Source organism: Camelina sativa, chromosome 5, assembly GCF_000633955.1.
Source record: "Camelina sativa cultivar DH55 chromosome 5, Cs, whole genome shotgun sequence".
NCBI lineage: Eukaryota > Viridiplantae > Streptophyta > Magnoliopsida > Brassicales > Brassicaceae > Camelina > Camelina sativa.
In genome coordinates this window covers 18,461,600-18,481,952 of record NC_025689.1, presented here as the reverse complement: position 1 = coordinate 18,481,952, position 20,353 = coordinate 18,461,600, and the positions used below count along the sequence as shown (strand labels likewise).

At 35.6% G+C, this 20,353-nt stretch overlaps 1 protein-coding gene across 1 annotated transcript in view; it reads right to left on the bottom strand.

Annotated features, from left to right (window-relative positions):
* The window catches only part of LOC104789368, a 1,589-nt gene continuing 810 nt past the window's right edge, over window positions 19,575-20,353 (bottom strand). The window contains exons 2-3 of the mRNA XM_010515077.1: window positions 20,179-20,349; window positions 19,575-19,983 (exon numbers count right to left, since the gene is read on the bottom strand). Of these exons, the coding sequence (XP_010513379.1) occupies window positions 19,747-19,983; window positions 20,179-20,349 (408 nt within the window). The 3' untranslated portion in view covers window positions 19,575-19,746. The remainder of the gene's footprint in view (window positions 19,984-20,178; window positions 20,350-20,353) is intronic.

Below are 20,353 nucleotides of genomic sequence, written 5' to 3'. Positions count from 1 at the left end.
GATTGCAAAATGTATATGTGGAGAGTTATAAGCTTGTATTGATGAAATGGAGATGAAACAAGGCTCGTTTAAATACTAGTTGGTCTACAATTAGCAACCACAAACTCCGTTTGGTACACTTATCATCACATTCTCCATAGACTTTGTGTGTACACGCTGCGTGGTACCAAATCTTATCTTAATGGCAATCTAATTCAGACTAAGGATATATAGTTTTAAATTTTTAATCTATTCTTCTTTTTCTTTTTGGTTAACCAGAAAAATAAAAACAAATCTATTAAAGTTTTGTGTTATTTGATATCTTGAATGAAGATACTTAATATGGAGTCACTATTCCATATTAATCTTGCTGGCTATATATATTTCGTATGTTCGTGCTAACCGTGTAATTATGATTAAGTTCATATAATTAGTTTTATAAGTATATATATACGTATATAATTAGTTTTATAAGTTCATATATATACGTATGACTGGAGAATTTATATTATGAGTATTCTGTCAATAAAATTTTGTGTTTCTTTATTTAATTTCTTTATTGTGGTTGTCGAAATCTTTTAGTTAGAAGTTATAAACAAATACTTATCTTCTAGTTATGTCTAAGCTGTTGGCAAATTAAAGTATAAGACAAAAAAATCCAAAATAGTTTGTACAACGTGTTTTGTGTGTATTTTTGTTTTTACCAGCTCTTTGTTTTTTTTTTTTGTTTTTTTTTTTTTAAATATTGCGTTGGGACCAAATGAATGCTTATTGCCATGATTTAATTATTTTCATTTTTCATTGATCCATCAATTAAAAATAGGGAAAATTGGAAATAAAAGAGTTTTTTTTTTCCCAAAGTTTTGTCCGTCTACACTTTTTTTTTTAAGTTTGGTGAAATAGGTTTTAAGATATAAACAAAAGCCAATTATACCCTTAACTATATTTTCAGATTAAATTTGTAGATTTTTATTACTGAAATTAAGAAAACACCAAATTTTCTCAAATTAATTTTGGGTTGAAATCGAGTGGGTCTAATTTGTTCTTACTGGGTCTCGAAAATTAAGAAAAAATTAAGTGGTTCTTGACAAATTAAGAAAACAATTCAGAAAGGGCTAATCGAGAAAAAACCTTCCGCCGTCTCTCTCCATCTTCACCATCTCACCGTCGTCTCTCACCATAGTCACCATCTCACCGTCGTTTCTCACCATTGTCACCATCTCACCGTCGTCTCTCTCCATCTTCACCATCTCACCGTTGTCTCTCTCCATCGTCACCATCTCTCTCCATCTTCACCATCTTCCGCTGATTCGATTTCTTCACCGTCTTCCACCGTCTATCCATCTTCACCATCTTCCGCCGTCTCCCCATCAGATTCTTAGTCGTTTTGATGGTCTCCTCTTCACTATCTCCAGGTCAATCTGGTTGGATTTCTCTTCTCCATTTCTACATGTCGATCGAATTAGGTATGTTGACTTGTGGAATTTTTTTTGCATGTTTAAAATTTTTCCTTGTTTAATCTCGATTTTAACCTAGAATTGTATAATTATAAATAAATTATCAAATTTTCAGTTTGAATTTCTCTTGACCATTTATCCATTTTGATCGAATTTGGTATGTTTAATTGTGGAATTTTTTGGGAAAATTATAAATAAAGGAGTTTTTTTCAAACATTTGTCTATATACACTTTTTTTTGAAGATTGTCAATTGTGACGAAAATGCCCCTACTAATAGATATAGTGAAGTTTTTCGGAGTTTAAACCAAAAAACAAACAATAAACCCATGTTAGTATACAACTGTGTAAAAAAAAATTCGAAAAAAATGTTTTGGGTGTCAAAAATCAGTTTGTAAATTGATGATTTATGGTCTAAATTGTTCAGAAAAGACTTTCTACGATTTTTTCAAGTTCTGAAACACTTAGATTATTCATTCTACAGTTTGTACATGTTCTACGAAGTTTAGACGAAAAAATTGTTCTAAAAACTTCAAAAACTGAATTTTGTATGTTCTACCAAATTAAGAATATGTATTCTACATTTTTCTTCATTCTACATCAATTCAGAATATATTTTCCACGTTTTACCCTGTATACTGAAAGAAATAGAAGATGTATCATAAACATTTTAGAATTTATAATCTGTAAAACTTAGAATACTATAGAAATAGAAAGAAAATAAACTAAATAAGGAAAGTGAATATTTTTTGAATAATCTTAATTTATGGTTACGATTCTATATTTATTTTGTAGATATGTTCTAATATATTTTAGAATGTGTATTCTAAATTATTTAGAAGAAAGACAAAAACAGGAAAAATTGACTATCCATCTACGAAGTACATATATGAAACCAATCTTAAAAGTGTAAAAATTTACATTCAAATACCATTAGAAATATTTAATAAAGATTAATTACTTAATTTAATAAAGACAATAAATACTTTGGCCAAATATAAACAATATATCAGAATTTTCTAATAAATCTTTTAAATAATTATTAGTTTTCAAAAAAAAATATTTTCTTTTTCTAATTAATTATGGACGATATTATTTATTTTTTAAAATATATAACCAATCAGGATTTTTAAAACTAAGATTTTATATCCAAGTAAATAATATGATTATTTTTAATGACTAGATTTGGAAGATTTTGTTAAGATTTTAGATTATGGTTCTCCTATCATTTTTCTTTTATTTTATTTGCAAACTGTTTTGAATTATCATATAATACTTATGATTAATAAATATGTAAAAAAAATTCTGCATATGTTGTGATTTGAATTTTTAAAATCAAAGATATATTACTCATTCTATGAAGAAAAATGTGTATTTTGATTTTTCACATTGGCGGATTGGTAGAACTAAATTTATCTGACTGATAAAATCATAAATTTTATTTACTCACAATTCCAATATCATAATTACTACTTCAAAATATTTCACAAAATAATGATGCAAATAATACAAACAAGCAATATAAAACTGTATTATACATCAAACAAATTAAAAACTATAATATTCTAAAATAATTTTTTTAAAAATAAATCAAACAATAATTTTATTATTATATTATTATTTTTAGAAAAGATATTAGAGGCTTAGGTTTCTATATTGTTTTCTTATTTTTGGACATAAATTTACTTTCAAAATTTATTTATATTTTCGTTTTTGAAAAATGAGGGCAAAACTGGGTTAAAAAGCAAATTAAAACCTATATGACCAAACCTACAAAAAAAAAGTGTAGATGGACAAATGTTTTAAAAAATATCTTTTTTTTTCTAATATTCCCGAACTTTTTTGGCATGTTTAACTTTTATCCTTTTGTAATCTCGATTTCAATCCAGAATTGTATTATTATAAGTACAATTAACAATGCTTCAATGATTTTAGACAATAATGTGTTAATGATGAGGATAAAGCTCTCGGTTTTCTTATTTTTCACTATTGTGTAGACTTTAAATTCTTGTTTTGCATCTAAATGGTTAATAATCTAGGTTTTTTTGTTCTTAAATCATAATTTTAAGAATCTGTATTTTTTGTTTTTGAAAATTTGACTCTTTCTATCTCAAGAAATCGAGTAAGTAAGCATCATTTCTTTGTCTGGTACCTTTTTCACTATTGTATTGACTTTAAATTCTTGTTTTGCATCTTAATGATTAATAATCTGTTCTTAAATCATAGTTTCAAGAACCTGTATTAATTTGTTTTCGAAATTGAACTTTATAGTATATAATTTTCTCATGTGTTTGTTGATTTTTGTTATGATTATAGAGGTTTTTTCTTCTCTCACTGCTTTTTAGCTTGTCGTATCTTCGCTTGTTGCATCTTCACCGCTTAAGAGGTATGTAGAATTCTATTACAATTTTTTTTTTGAAACCAGTTATCATGTCTATATTTGTGATTTGTAATATGTGATTTGATTCAGTTGTGGCTAATTTATACTAATTCATCTTTTACTATATTTGGCAGGAATGGAAAAGAAGTATCCTAAGCGGCTTATGGAAGATGGAAGTGAGCCACAAGTTGGGCAGATTAATAACTCTTGTCGAATGTCTATCTTACACAAAATCAAGAGCGCATTACTAGAAGAGTATGAAATTGTGAAGGGTGATCCAGTTTTTGCAAATATATTTGCATTGTATGAGAATGGTCTTGGGTACTCAGCTTGGTTGATACACAGCATCATGTGTGGGCAGTTGGTGACTAAGAGAAGACATGAGCTGTGGTTTGTGTTTGGTAAGAAGCCGCTTAGATTCTCAATGCAAGAATTCCATGCAGTTATTGGGCTTAAGTACAATGACGATTTCAGTGATGATTCAGAGAATTGGACAGATGATAATGGGTTTTGGAGTAAATTGTTGAGGAGAGGTGGTATCATTACCATTCAAAGTTTGATGAACACCCACCTTGAAGCAGCTCCATCGTGGGGAAAAAAAGAAGATAGGATTCGGTTTGTGTATGTTTGTGTAATTGTTCGGTTGGTAGTGGCTAAGGATGAGAAGAAAGCTATACCACATTCATACAACAAGCTGGTCATGGATCTTGAGAAGGTTAGGACTTATCCTTGGGGTCTTGTAGCTTTTGACCATTTAGTTAGTTGTATAATGGAAGCAAGAAAGAAACTGAAGAACCGCATTAGTTACATCCTCAATGGTTTCTCATACGCTCTTCAAGTTTGGGTTATAGAAGCCATTCCTATCATTGGACAACTTATGGGAGAGAAGATTGACAAAGAGAATACAGTTAGTCGATGCTCTAACTGGAAAGGTGCTGCAAAAGTATCCTATGATGAGCTCCTGCTTGTAGAGAAATCAATTGGAAACAAGGTTAGTTGACTACTTTTTTTTTTGAATATATTCGAATATGTTGATTATTTTTACTAATTGATAAACGAACATGAATGTATGTTGAATTGGTTTTTTTTGTTTTTGTTTTGGCAGAATGCTGTTTATCCATACATTTCCTCCACCAGAAACTTTGATGTATTGGAGTCCATTGAATTTATGAGGAGTGATGAAATTAAAGATTGTGAATTGGACACTTGGATGCTTTGATCAGATCTGACTATGATTTTGGAGATCATATTTGGGAAAGTGTCGAAGGATATGGTGTGGAAGATGATAATATTGAGGATGTTGAAGAACAATCTCATACTGTTGGAGGGGACAATGAAGTTTCGGTTGGTTTGGAGAGTGGTGAGAAGCAAGCTAATACCCCAGAAGTGTCTAGCTTGAAGAAGACGAAGAAGAAGCAAGTTGATCATGGAGCAGAGACACGAAATAGGATGGTGCTATCTCAGCGAGCATCAACTTCACATTGTTCTTGTGGAGATGATATGAAGCGATTCTTTAAGGAGTTGATTGACTCTTCTTTCAAGAGCTTCACAGAGACCTTTGGGGAACGATTGCAAACATTGGAGAAAGATGTATCAGATATCAAGGCCTTGATATCCAGACCAGCAGAAGTGGATCCTAGTCCTGCATAAGTGGATCCTAGTCCATCACAAGTGAAGCACAAAACTTCGGTACGAAAGAAATAACTCAGTGCCTTGTTCGATCTGTTATATTGTAATCTTGGTGTGGTCTTTCCCTTTTGTAGTATTCTTGTTTGTATGTGTATGTTGTAAACACAAAATAATACTTTTTAACTTATGTGTTGTAAACTTTAACCAAAACCTTTTATAACTTTTTTTTTAACAGGTTGAACCGTTTAAATTAGATAATCTGTTTACTCCGCCTCTTTAGATAGACCTTAATGTAGATACACAAGACTACCTAAAGAACACAATATGACACTTATCTCAAAAGTCTGTTGTATTCGGATTTGATCATACACTGAGTCCCTGAAACGCGGGTATAGATGAACCAGATGCGGTGTTGACTTTCGTTGCTGATGATGTATGGAATGCTTTTGAAGAGTGGAGTAGACATCTCGAGTAAGTGATTCATACATTTTTATATACAAGTTATACTTTTATATACATGTTATGATTTATCAAATTATTTTTGTAACCTTACAATTGTTTTACGTTTACATAAACATTCAACTGGGTCCAACTTTACTTGATCGAGAATTGTTTGACTGAGTCATGATGGGCAACAAATGGCTTGGAAACGAGGTACGTGTCAATCTTTTTAGAAATCATACTTTATATTTTTTTTATCGCATCAAACCTTATTTTAAGTTGGATCCTGTAAGAATTTCCATAGTAGCCTGTAAAGCTTCCTTACTGCAAAAATATTCACCTTTTTTTACCATTGAATCTTCCAATTTTGAACCAGTAGCATCACCAAGATTAGCATCAGTAGGCTTTTCTAATACATCATTAGTCGGCTTATGTGAATTCCTTGAAATAATAGCTACTGATTTTCCTAGATCAACTCCCACATCATCACCATCACTTGTATCATGTGAGTCCTTATTCAGATCAAACTGGACTTTACTCCTATCATCATCAACTACTCTTTTGAACGTAACACACAACCGAATCATGTTTTTCCTTTTCAGATATGCAAGAAATTTTTTCATTCCTGTATCATTTGTCAATACAACGGGAGGAGAATCAACTTTAACCTCTGTGGGTAAATAACTGAATTCCAACATCAAACATACTTTGCTCTATTTCATAGTCTTCTGAAACCATCACCTTCAACTCTTCAGGAGACGTAGTGGGTTGCAAAGTCAGTAATCTCGCACGTTTTTCTTCATCATCAATAAATCTCCACTCCTTCTTGGCATCCAGTGTCCATACACCACAAGTAACGTAGATTTGCATCATAAACATGTAAGTGAAATTTTCATGGAAGGTGGAAGAGATGGTAAACAACTGATCACGTTAGGTCATGTAGAATGTCGATTTTTCTGTATTTGTCAATCTTCTAAATAATTAAGAATAGACATTCTAATATATATTAGAACATATCTAAATAATAAATACAGAATCGTAACCATAAATTAAGATTATTCAAAAAAATATTCACTTTCCTTATTTAATTTATTTTCTTTCTATTTCTATGATATTCTAAGTTTTACAGATTATAAATTCTAAAATATCTATGATATATCTTCTACTTCTTTTAGTATACAAGGTAAAATGTGGAAAATTTATTATGAATTATATAGAATGAAGAAAAATGTAGAATACATATTCTTAATTTTGTAGAACATGCAAAATTCAGGTTCTGAAGTTTTTAGAACAAATTTTCCGTCTAAACTTCGTAGAACTTGTACAAACTGTAGAATGAATAATCTAAATATTTCAGAACTTGAAAAAATTGTAGAGAGTCTTTTCTGAACTATTTAGACCAGAAATCATCAATTTACAAACTGATTTTTGACACCCAAAACATTTTTTTTTTCAAAAAATTTTCTACACAGTTGTATACTAACATGGTTTTTCTGTTTGTTTTCTTGGTTTAAACTCCTAAAAACTTCACTATATCTATTAGTAGGGGTATTTTGTCATAATTGACAATCTTCTAAAAAAAGTGTATATGGACAAAGGTATGAAAAAAACTCCTTTATTTTTAATTTTCCCAAAAAAATATGGATTGGTTTATTCATGCTATAGAAATTTAAGTGTGTTCGGTTTAAAAGAATAGATTTGGCCACCTAGGTCACGAAATTGCACTTATCTTTTCGGTCAACGGTCCTAAGAGAACTCCAGAGTTAAGCGTGTTTGAGCTGGAGTAGTGTTAGGATGGGTGACTTTCCGGAAAGTGTCTGTCGAAACTGTGCGAGTGAAGACAAAACACAGGGAAAGATCATGTGGTGATTTGTAGGGACGGTAACAAGTCTTCAAAGCCTCCCGGACAGAGCAAACCGGCCGTCAGATATGGATGGGCTCACGGGCCTAGTGAATGGACGTGACGCCCATTATGGAAAGTGTGCCCAAGGACTAGGATTGGACATGAGACCCACTAAAATGTGGCGGTCGAGGCATTACAAGTGATATCAAACCTGAACTCAGACAAGTGTGGAGTCGAGTGGGCTCACACCGTCGGGGATGACAGTCTTGGTGCGCAACGAGGACGTTGCGATCTGTTAGTGGGGGTGACGGTCTCAGGTCAAGGGTCCTGAGAGAACTCTACAGTTAAGCGTGCTTATGCTGGAGTAGTATCAGGATGGGTGACTTTCCGGGAAGTGACTGTCGGAACTATGCGAGTGAGGACAAAACAAAGGAAAAGATTGTAATGCCCTGACCGCCACCTCTTAGTGGGCCCCTTGTCCAATCCCACTCCATGGGCCCACTTTTTTAAATGGGCCTCACGTTCTCTCACTAAGCCCGTGAGCCCATTCATATCTGACGGTCGGTTTGCTACGTCTGGATGACTTTAAAAACTTGCTACCATCCCTAGAAATCACCACATGATATTTTCCTTTGTTTTGTCCTCACTCACACAGTTCCAACAGTCACTTCTCGGAAGGTCACCCATCCTTACACTACTCCAGCATAAGCACGCTTAACTGTGGAGTTCTCTCAGGACCCTTGACCGAAAAGATAAGTGCACTTTGGTGACATAGGTGGCCAAATCAATTCTTTTAAAGCTCTCCACAAGTCTATGAAACTGGGGTGTCATAGTAATCCCGATATCCCAATTATACATCCGCTACAATTACACAAAACAGTTTAGTTAGCAACAAAAGACAAACATTCATGTCATATATAGAGTACAAAAATAAGGCATTGCCAAAATTATTTTGTGAATTACTGCAAATTTCCTAAAATATCGCTCTTGAACGGGTACTGGAGTATCCTTCCAACTGTAGTAAGGCCCATCAATCTTTCTCCTAAATATTCCAGCAATCGCTCGAGACAGCTATCCTTTGAGCTGGTTAAACCTTTTACATTAACTGAGTTAGTTTACTAATACTAAATATAGAGTTGAAACTAGTAAAAGGAAAAACTATTGAAACTATATGGAGTTCAAATACAGATCCTACTGAAACTAGTGAAAGCAGAAAGTTGTTTCTTGTTTTGGAATAGAGATCCTCAAACGAAACAACCAAAAATTATTTTCAAACTACACTTATAGACACTTAAAGGAATACTGAGTTTAAAATTTAACATACAAAAGGAGAGAGTTTGTATACCATATAGAATCAACTCCAGGGATAGGATGCTCAGACAGGAGTGGTAGATGTTGTCGGCTTGAGAGAGCTAGCAAACCATCCAACAGATCTTGGTAGTCTACATTTGGATTAGGGTTTTGTTGTCAACAAATCTGAGATTAGGAAGGTGATAGAAGCTAAGAGGCTGTTTTCATAGTTTGTTGGTCAGAATCTTCTTGGTGCAAAGGTGAGCACATGACCATGGCTGGTCTAAGCTTGAGACTCTCTGATTTTTGTGTTTATGTGTTGTGTGGTTGATTCCTTGCTTGTGTTTGGTGGATTTGTGGTTTCTATGGCTTTCTGTAGCTTCTGGGAGAGCCTCGGCCACATTGGAGGTGTTTGGAGTCGGAGATATAATAACTCTCTAATTTACATGTTTTAAGCATCTTTTTGTCCATATTTTGCATTGTTTATACTCTTACCTTAGCATTTTTAGGCCATTAACTGTAGGATTTCGCATTTAGGCCATTTAGGGTGTTGCATTCTTGCATTTGCATACTTTGGATGAAAACAAGTGCTTTAGAGCCTAAAATGGGGAGAAACAAGGACAAATCCGAGCATGTACCCAAAGGAGCTATCGAGCAGGAAGAACAGTCTGAACCCCAACCCGATCGAGGAGGATCCAAGAGCAGGAAGAACAACCCGAAGACCTACCCGAGGAATAACCCGACCTCATCCTCGTGCACCCCATCGAGTAGACCCTCGGGCAGGACTGGGAAGCTAGGTCAAAGGGGTTTCCATATATAAACCCCCTCTTCTTCCGCTCGCCCTAGCACGCCGCAGACACTCAAACCAGAGAGCGAGAGCTTCTGAGAGAGATCTTGAGCGACTCAAACACTTTTCCACTTTTGTTAGGATTTATTTTACATCTTTTTGCTATCTTTTTAGATTTCTACTTTGTACTCTTTACTTCTACTCTATCTTTTAATACACTGAAATTTTCGTTTATCTATGCTTCTATGTTTGCTGCAATGAAATCCTTGTAGTGAAGTAAAGTTTCTAGGGATGGGATAGACGATTTTGTGTTCTTGATCGGTTAGGATGTCTTAGCTTGATTGTTTATGTTTTATAAATTCCTTTCTAGATTGGTTTTCTTAATGCTATCAATAAACCAAGAGGGTGAGATTAGATCTAAGGTGTTTTACCATCAAGAGGTGTAGATGAAATGCTTGAATCAATCAATGCTACAGATTTACTCACTTAGCCCAAGAGATTAGATGTGTAAGGAGTTTATTGACAATAATGAATCGGTTTGTATTGACTGCTTGATCATGTTTCTCCAACGAGAGTTGGGTAGGGAAGTGATCAAAGTTGATTGTTTCTATCACGAGAGTGTTTTAACAAGATTTTAGAGATTCATTGTCTAAGGAATATTTGCTTGAGGCATGTAGGACATCTATACTGGTCAGGATCACTTAGGAGTCAATTACCCCATCTTTAGAAGCTTTCGCATTTTAATTGTTTGCTTTTTTATTCCTTACTCGATCCCTTACCCGAACAGATACACGATCACCTACTTCGAGTATACCTTCGAGCTGTTCATACTTCCTTTGCCTACTCGATCACCCCACCCGATCATGTACTTGAATTCTTGCATCGAGTGCTTAGGTCGTGTGGTTCCTTGTTTATATTCTTTTCTTTTATTGTTTTAGGATTGTTAGACAAAACCCCTACTATTTCTTGGCTTGACTTGCTTGCTTCTGATTGCATCCTATCTGCTAGCATAACAACCATTTAGATTTATAACCCTTTGTACTACAACTGCATAGGGAATTGATACCCTGGGTGAAAATTCTGTTATCAAGATCTGTGTCAGAGTTCGTAGGAAAACGATGCTCAGCATATGTGTCAATAGACACAAGGAGTGTGTCGGTCGACACAAATGCGAGGACGGCGAGAGAAACATAATGAGCATCGATCGACGCATGTGGAAGTGTCAGTCGATGCAAATTAGAGTTTTCAGAAAATGTCGAGCATGCTTCAATCGACACACAAGGTGTGTGTCGGTCGACACCATCCCTGCCTGTGTCGAACGACACAAGGAGTGTGTCGGTCGACACCAACCTCTCAGCAGACTGCATATACTTCCTTTTCCTGGTTTGATTGTGTTGCTTGTTGTGTGTTGGTCATTGAATTTTCAATTGCTCGTGTGTCTAGCCTAATAGATAGGATGATTGCCTCAGTGAGTATTTGTGATAATACTCATGCGTCTCAATTGTTGTTTGTGATACAGGTAAAGGCAAAGTGTGATCGTGGAATCAAGGTGATGAAGAGGAGGATGTTCTAGTGGCTCGGTTGGATGTTGTCTGGCTTCTATTAGATTGCTAGAGTTGAGTCGTTAGAATATTGCTAAGTTGCTAGTTTATTGTTTAATCATTTGTTGAATGATTTGTGGTTTATGTTGGAATAATACTGGTTATCTAGTTATTGGATTATGGTTGGTTAATTAATTGTTTATATAGTTGTTTCCGCTTTTGAATTTGAATGGTGTTATGATGTTAGTGAGTATGGGATCACTAGTTATATATTATGTTAAAAAAATGGGTCGGGTTGTTTCATCTGGGGTGGATGTGTACTTGATTATGGATTTGTCCTCGATGGTAGATGTGTACTCGGAGATGAATTTATTATCGGTGCTGGATTTTTCCTCGGCGGAAATTGTGAAGGAAGGCTTTGATGTGAATGGGTTGCAGACTGTGATGGGTTCAACGAATGAGAGGATCCGTTTTGACCATTCATGATTTGGATACATGTGGCCGTTTTACCAGCATGACCTTGGTAAGAACCCTTACTCTTAGGAGCCATTAGATGGAGAAGGGAGAGGATTGAGAGAGAAGGAAGAAAATGATTTAGAGAAAGGTGAGGATTGAGAGAACAAACCCCTAGATCGATTTACAGAAAGAGAGAGTTGAGAGATTAGCTCGAGAAAGGAAAGGATTGAGAGGGTCCGATTTAGAGAAGGAGAGAGTTGAGAGGATTGAGAGAGAAAACCCTAGATCGATTAGGAAATGAAATGAAGTTGTGTTAAATCAATTAAGTATTTCCCTAGTTATTAACAAAACAAAGTCCCTCTTTAGTCGCAAAACGGTGGTAAAATAAATAATAAGGGGAACATGAAACGCCAAAAATAATTAGACAAACTAAATAATTGGTGGGAACATAAACCACCAAAAATTCATAGCAAACAGTAGCAAACTTCGTAGCAAATAAGTCGCATATAGGTAGCAAACTTGTCAGAAAACCATATAGTAGGACAAGGGTGGCAAATTCATCGCAAAGTGTAACTCTTTTATGACTATCTGATATCAGTCGCAAACCAAAAGCATGAATTTTACGCATTATGAGCTGATTTGCAACATAGATCACTCATATTAGTAGTAATAGCAAGAGTTAGTAAAATTTTGTTTTTATAACATAAGTTTTAATTTTTTCTTAAGTCCTACACATTCTCTTATAGTGACATGTAACACTTAAGATAGATTTGGAACTTATGCATGTTTGTTTTGTAAACATTAAAATTTAAGACTTTGACAAAGTTTTAATAACTAAGTGCAATCAAGTCAAAGCATAAATATACAGTAAAACCTCTATAAATTAATAATGTTGAGACTATGACATTTTATTAATTTATAGTGATATTAATTTATCTATAAATATAATTATTATTTTATGGTGTAAATTAATAATTATTAATTTACAGATATATATTTTAACTTTTCTATTTTTAAAAAAATTTTGAATTAATATAATTTTAGCAAAAAAAAAACTTTCATATGTTATAAATTTAGAATTGAATTTATAATATTTAGAAAACGCTATTGACAATAAATTACAAATAATCTATAAACATATTAAAATGAAAATGATGCATATATATATATATATATATATATATATATAGATATATATATATATAAANATTGAAAACTTAAAAAAAAAAATTTAGCTACTTTTATGACATGTTATAGAGTATTTTCTATCATTATAGTTAAAAAATACAACATAAAAATTGTTTTATAGATATGAGCTGTATGAAAAAAATTCAAAATTCTAAATCATACATATATCAACATATCTATATATATATATATATGTAAATTTATATTTATATTAATTTACGATATTATTGGGACCATATTTTACATGAAAATTTCAAAAAAAAAGTATTATCTTATTATCTTATCAAATTTTGTTAATTTTTACACTGGCCCGACTTGGGACCATCAAAATTTATTAATTTATAGTGTTTATTAATTTATAGAGTATTAATTTATAGAGATTTTACTATATAACTAAGCATGTAAATACATGTCAAATGTGAAATTTAAGATTAAAAAGATCAAGACTAGGTAAGTAGTCTATAATTAATAGCTAATTCAGGTGTTAGTCGCAATGTCGTAGCAAATTAATGTAGTCTAAAAAGGGTCGCAAATGTGTGACCATTTTGTGTCTATCTTTATAATGGTGAAAATCGACTTGTCGCGACGACTTTGCTACTAAACGATACTCAAAAACGTTGTTGCAAATAGATCGCCATATTCCGATGTATTTGCGACTATCTGTTACGGACCAAAACTATAGTGGCAAAGTAGTCACAAAGTGTGTCTGTTTTGCGACTAAACACACTCAGTCGCAAAAGAGTTTGTATGTAGTTGCTATATTGAGACGGATTTTTGACTACGTTTGTAACATCCGTGAACCGAATTCCCGGTTTAGGGGTGTATCGGTCGATGCAGGTTCGGTTTTCTCGGTCGAGTTTTAAGTTAAACGCTGTGTTTTATGTTAGGGAAAACCCTTAACTCGTGCTTTTGTCTCATTCGACGAGATTGGCCGTTTTTTGAGAGGAAACAAAAGAGAGAAAAGGTTCTTGAGTGTTCTTGAGGATTTTGGGTGATTTGAGGCTGTTCCTGTAGAGATCTGTAGCTAGGATCGTTGTTGGAGCTTCCTAGGAGCGTTGTTTTGCTTGTTTAAGGTTCTGAATCTTCTTGGCAAAGGTAAGTGCATGACCATGGCTTATCTAAGCTAGAGATCACTCTGATTTGCTTGTTATGTGTTGTTAGGCTTGTTAGATTGTTATTTGGGACGTTAGAAAGCTTTCTTGTGGCTTGGGATCAAGTTATGTGGTTGTAGGAACGAAGATCCGGCAAGAAGCTTCGGAGAAAACACGATGCTCGGCATTGCATCGGTCGATGCACTTTGTGTGTCGGTCGATGCAAGTGCGAGGACGGCGTGTAAAACCTAGGGTTTTCGTGTTATGTCAAGCATGTGAATCTCCTGAAACAGTGCGAGTGTCGATCGATGCAAGCGCATCTAGCATCGGTCGATGCAACCTTGTGTCGGTCGATGCATCCCCATCTGGTGTCGGTCGATGCATGTTGGTGTCGGTCGATGCAGAGTCCTGGTTTGCTATTGGTTATTGTTGATTGTTGGTTGATGGTTAGAGATGTCTCTATTGCTTGTGTGTATAGCCCAGTAGATGGGAGGATTGCCTTACTGAGTGTTTTTAAAATACTCATGCATTGCAATTTGTGTTTGTGGTGCAAGTAAAGGCAAAGTGTGATCGTGGAATCAAGACAATGAAGAGGAGGATGTTCTAGGGACTCGATTGGTTGTAGTCTGGCAATGGTAGGTTGCTAGAGTTGAGTCATTAGAAACATTGCTAGGTTGCTGGTTCTATGATTCCTGATGGTTGGTATTTGGATATTGATTATGTTATAATATTGGTAATTATTAGATATTTACTCGATATTGGTATTTGTTATTTCCGCTGTTGGTTGTGATTGTGGTTAGGTGGCTAGTGGGAATGGGACCACTAGTTGTAGATTATTTATTATTATTATTATTATTATTTTTTTTTTTTTTTTAAAAACGGGTCGGGTCGTTTCAGTTTGGTATCAGAGCTCTTACAGTTCTAGGTTTGAATTCACGAGGCTTTGTGCTGTAGATGTTTGGGATTTGCATGCTTTGATTGGTTATGTGAGTTAGTCAATTTTGTGTGTGGTATGGAGTCCTAGAACATCCTCTTCGAGCCTACTTTGTGATTTCACGGCGATTTTATGTTTTTGTGTTATAATTTAGATTGTTTGCTTAGTCTTCTGCAGATGGCTAGAGATGGTGTTGTTGCTGGTCGTGGACGCGGACGTGGTCGTGGTAGGGGCAGAGGCCCAGCAATGAGTGAGAATGCGGACCAGAGTGTGACAGCTGAGGGTGTTGGCGAGTCGTAGGGTGTCCAGGAGGATTCCATGAGTGTGGTCGGAGGGGGCGGTGTTGATGCTCCAGTGGCCAGTGATTTTAGGGTCCCGGGTGTGGGAGTCCCAGCGGGTGGAGTCCATGGTGCTGACTTTACGGCTTTGCTAGCACAGTTGTTGGAGCGGTTACCACCAGTCGTACCGGCTCAGGCTCAGGTGGTGGCACCAGTGGTGGCGGATGAGCGGCAGCCAGTGGTTGTGGATGCAGGACCACATGGACATTATTTGTCTATGCTCAAAGAGATGAAGGGCATCGATACTGCGCGGTTTTTGGGTGATACAGATCCTACCGTTGCTGATGCGTGGAGAACGAGTGTGGAACGTAACTTCCATACTCTGAGATGTCCTGAGGAGTTTTGGGTGGACATAGGGGTCCACCACTTGGTTCGTGATGCTCAAGTGTGGTGGAGATCAGTGGATGCTAGGAGAGTGCAGAGGGAGATGACTTGGGCTGACTTCGTCTTGGAGTTCAACCGCAAGTATTTTCCTACGGAGGCATTGGACCGGTTGGAGGTGTAGTTCCTTCAGTTGTCTTAGGGGACGCGGTCAGTGCGGGAGCTAGACTTAGACTTCAGTCGGTTTCTATGTTATGGGGGTCGGGCTATGGAGCCTGAGGAGGTCCAGATCATAAGGTTTATGAGGGCTCTTCGTGATGACTTGAGGGTCCATTGTAGAGGACGTAGTTATGCTACGCGTGCAAAGCTGGTTGAGACTGCAGCAGAGATCGAGGAGGACATCCGGGCACAGACAGTGGCGGTTAGTCCAGCAGTTCAGTCTAGTAAGGCTCAACATCATGGAGGTTCTAGCAGGGGCGGCAAGCCTACGCAGGGAACTAAGAGGAGGTGGGAGGCTATGTAGATATCGAGTGGTGCGAGTTGCTTCAAGTGTGGGAGCAAGGATCACAAGATTGCTAGCTGTCCCAAGAGGAGTGCTCCAACGGCAGCAGCTCGTGTATGCTATCATTTCAGGGAGCCAGGGCACATCAGGCCCTTGTGTCCCAAATTGCAGCCGACAGCAGTGGCAGCGTTGCAGCAGGTGCAGCCTAGAGGGCAGCAGGTGGCACAGATTGAGCAGGCACCACGGGTTTACACGACTGCAGAGATTGGTGGAACCAGTGCCGGGGCGATCACAGGTATAATTTCTGGTACTTAAGCTTTTTGAATTTTAGTAGGTTCAGATTTTATGTTTTTCCTGTGATAATGTGTTAGGTTCTCAACACATGGGGTTTGTGTAGGGACCTTGTTGGTGGGCGGGTTTAAGTCCCACGTTTTGTTTGATTCTGGAGCTTCTTATCGCTTCATTACTCTGGAGTGTGCAGTGTGTGCGGGAATCAGAGGGGATCCCGGGGAGCGTAAAGGAGTTGTCAGAGTTGGAGGCAAGTTCCTGAGAGTTATTGGATTGGAGGAGTTGATATTCAGATCGCAGGAGAGTCGTGGTCAGCGGATTTGCTTATCAGTCCAGTGGAGTTGTATGATGTTATTCTCGGGATAGATTTGTTGCATCGGCATATGGTGCATTTGGATTGTCATCGGGGTAGAGTGGAGTTTGAGCGTCCAGAAGAGAAGTTGGTTTTCAGGGTATTAGACCGACTTCTGGGAGTCTCGTGATCTCGGCCATTCAGGCCTGGAAGATGATCGAGAAGGGCCGTAAGGCTTATCTGGTTACTATATCTATACCAGATTCAGTGGAGAAGTCTACGGTTAGCGGTATTCCGGTAGTGGAAGAGTTTAAGGATGTGTTTCAGTCATTGCAGGGATTACCACTGATTGCTCGAGTAATTACCTGATACACTTAACCGCAAGGCAGTATATACGGGGTCAAATCCACAAGGACCAATGGTACACTAAAGATTTGCGAGAGTCGTAAATAGCTAAAGCGAACGAAAGATAATTTGTTTGGTTTCAGAATTGTAAATAAAAATGCAAGAAATAAAATCGATTAGCTTATAAGATTAAAACATTGGGTCATAGGGTATTTCAGAGATCAATGCCTAATGAGAAAATGAAATATGGAATTCAATAATTAAGAACCATTCCAGAACATGAACACAATAACAGACTAACCCTCTTTCAAGGCATTAGAAACTAAACTTGACTACTAGTTTGCTAAACTTTCATTTGCAACCTCCTAGCCAAATTTGCATTACAATCAAGTTCATTAAGTTCACAATGCGTCCCAACATCAACTTTCGCAGGCTATAAATACATTGCTCAATTCACACTCATTCAAGCATTCTATCGAACACTTTTGATGCATAGAAAAACCTAGAGTCTAAAACAAGGTGATCAGTCCTATTTTAGCATTAAGATCATGTGAATCAAAGAACCTAAGGATTAAGAACTCCAAACAATAATTAAAACATCAATTCATTGAATCTCCTAATTGGAACCCTAAAACCCAATTGGAGAACTACTCACACATAGCAAAAGAGAAATCAAAAATCATAGATGAAGAAAACATGATTAAATTGCAGAAATAATAATAAAGGGTTTAGAAATCTTCTCCAAGTTGCCAATGAGGAACAATCTCTAGAATCCAAAAAGAGTGGCTTACAAAAAGTCTCAGGTAGCAGAAAGAAAGCGTAGAATAAAACTTAGAATAAAACTTAGGGTTTTTAACTTAGGGTTTTTCTCCCAGTAAATAAAGGTATTTATAAAGCTCTCCAAATAGGGTAAAAAAAGGTAACGGCCTGGTTAAGACATTTCTCAGCCAGACGGGTATCTTAGGTAGGTGGGTTTTGACGTGAACTACAAGAAAAAGTGAATATTGTTACCATTTTAGTGGTCATAATATATAAATATTTCGTCACAAAATTTTTATTGTGACTAGAATGATACGATTTTCACAATGTCACAATAAAATGGTCACAAATTCATGTAGGTCTCAAAATAGTCACAATTTTTTGTGACAATTGTTAACGGTGACAATTCGTCACCACTTGTGACGATATCTAGATAGTCATAAAGACGACACAATTCGTGACAGATAATATTGTAACTAATATGCCACAAAATGTGACAAAAAATGGTCACATATTTGTCACATATTAATACCATATATAAGTCACTGATCCGTTACATGTTGCGACCAAAAGACGGTCACTGATCCGTTACATGTTGCGACCAAAGTATGGTCACAAATCCATCAGAATTCATGACTCGATTATAGTCATACATCCGTCACAATTTGATTATATTTTGTGACCTTTTTTCTTACTGCACTTGTAACAAATTGTTACGCAACTAGGACAGCGAAACCACATACAAGTTTAGTCACAAACGGTTCCAGTTTTAATTTTCAATTACCACAATCGCCATATTTTAAAAATATAAAACAGTAGAATAAATTATTAAAATTTTAAAAATAACAAGTAAAAGATAATATTTACATAACAAACTAACATCCAAATACAAAGTTAATCCATAAACACAATTTAAAGAAAATACAAACTAAACAATAGCAAAGATNGAATAAAACTTAGGGTTTTTAACTTAGGGTTTTTCTCCCAGTAAATAAAGGTATTTATAAAGCTCTCCAAATAGGGTAAAAAAAGGTAACGGCCTGGTTAAGACATTTCTCAGCCAGACGGGTATCTTAGGTAGGTGGGTTTTGACGTGAACTACAAGAAAAAGTGAATATTGTTACCATTTTAGTGGTCATAATATATAAATATTTCGTCACAAAATTTTTATTGTGACTAGAATGATACGATTTTCACAATGTCACAATAAAATGGTCACAAATTCATGTAGGTCTCAAAATAGTCACAATTTTTTGTGACAATTGTTAACGGTGACAATTCGTCACCACTTGTGACGATATCTAGATAGTCATAAAGACGACACAATTCGTGACAGATAATATTGTAACTAATATGCCACAAAATGTGACAAAAAATGGTCACATATTTGTCACATATTAATACCATATATAAGTCACTGATCCGTTACATGTTGCGACCAAAAGACGGTCACTGATCCGTTACATGTTGCGACCAAAGTATGGTCACAAATCCATCAGAATTCATGACTCGATTATAGTCATACATCCGTCACAATTTGATTATATTTTGTGACCTTTTTTCTTACTGCACTTGTAACAAATTGTTACGCAACTAGGACAGCGAAACCACATACAAGTTTAGTCACAAACGGTTCCAGTTTTAATTTTCAATTACCACAATCGCCATATTTTAAAAATATAAAACAGTAGAATAAATTATTAAAATTTTAAAAATAACAAGTAAAAGATAATATTTACATAACAAACTAACATCCAAATACAAAGTTAATCCATAAACACAATTTAAAGAAAATACAAACTAAACAATAGCAAAGATACATAGAAACCATAATAACTAGATAAGGGGGAATGGACAGTCTTGGACCTCTTGGTGGTGGAGTAGGATCTAGGCATTTTGACTTGCAAAAGCCTCAACAAGTTTTTCCATAGCTTCAAGTCTTTTCTGAATTTGCTGATTTTCTTCAAGACTCTTTTTAAGATCAGCTTCCATCTCTTCTAGTCGATGTGTTATCGTCTCTACTTCTTCAGTTTGTGGTGCACTTGAAGAGGCACCAACAGATGGTAAAGCTTCACTTATCGCTCCAAGTCCAAAGATATGCCCTTGTTTAGATGATCCTGCAACCTGGAAAGAAAGACCAAATACATAACCACAAACACTACAAAATAACTAAATAAATTAGCTAAAACTACACATCACAAGAAACACACTATCCACGACCTTATATATAAACGACCCTATACATAAATGACCCTATACATAAATCACAAATATTTGATCTCAAACATATACTAACAATTTAGAGTTTTGAAATATTACCTTCATATAAATTTCATTTTTCTCATTCCTGTCAAGAGTTTCAGGTGTCACATTCTCTTCACCAGAAATTTCTAGTTGTCCCAAGCGTTCTTGTACATGCTTCTCATAAGTTTCTGCCACCAAACGGTCTCGTTGATCAACGTATGTCCCATCAGGCTTTTGATGTGTTTTCTTC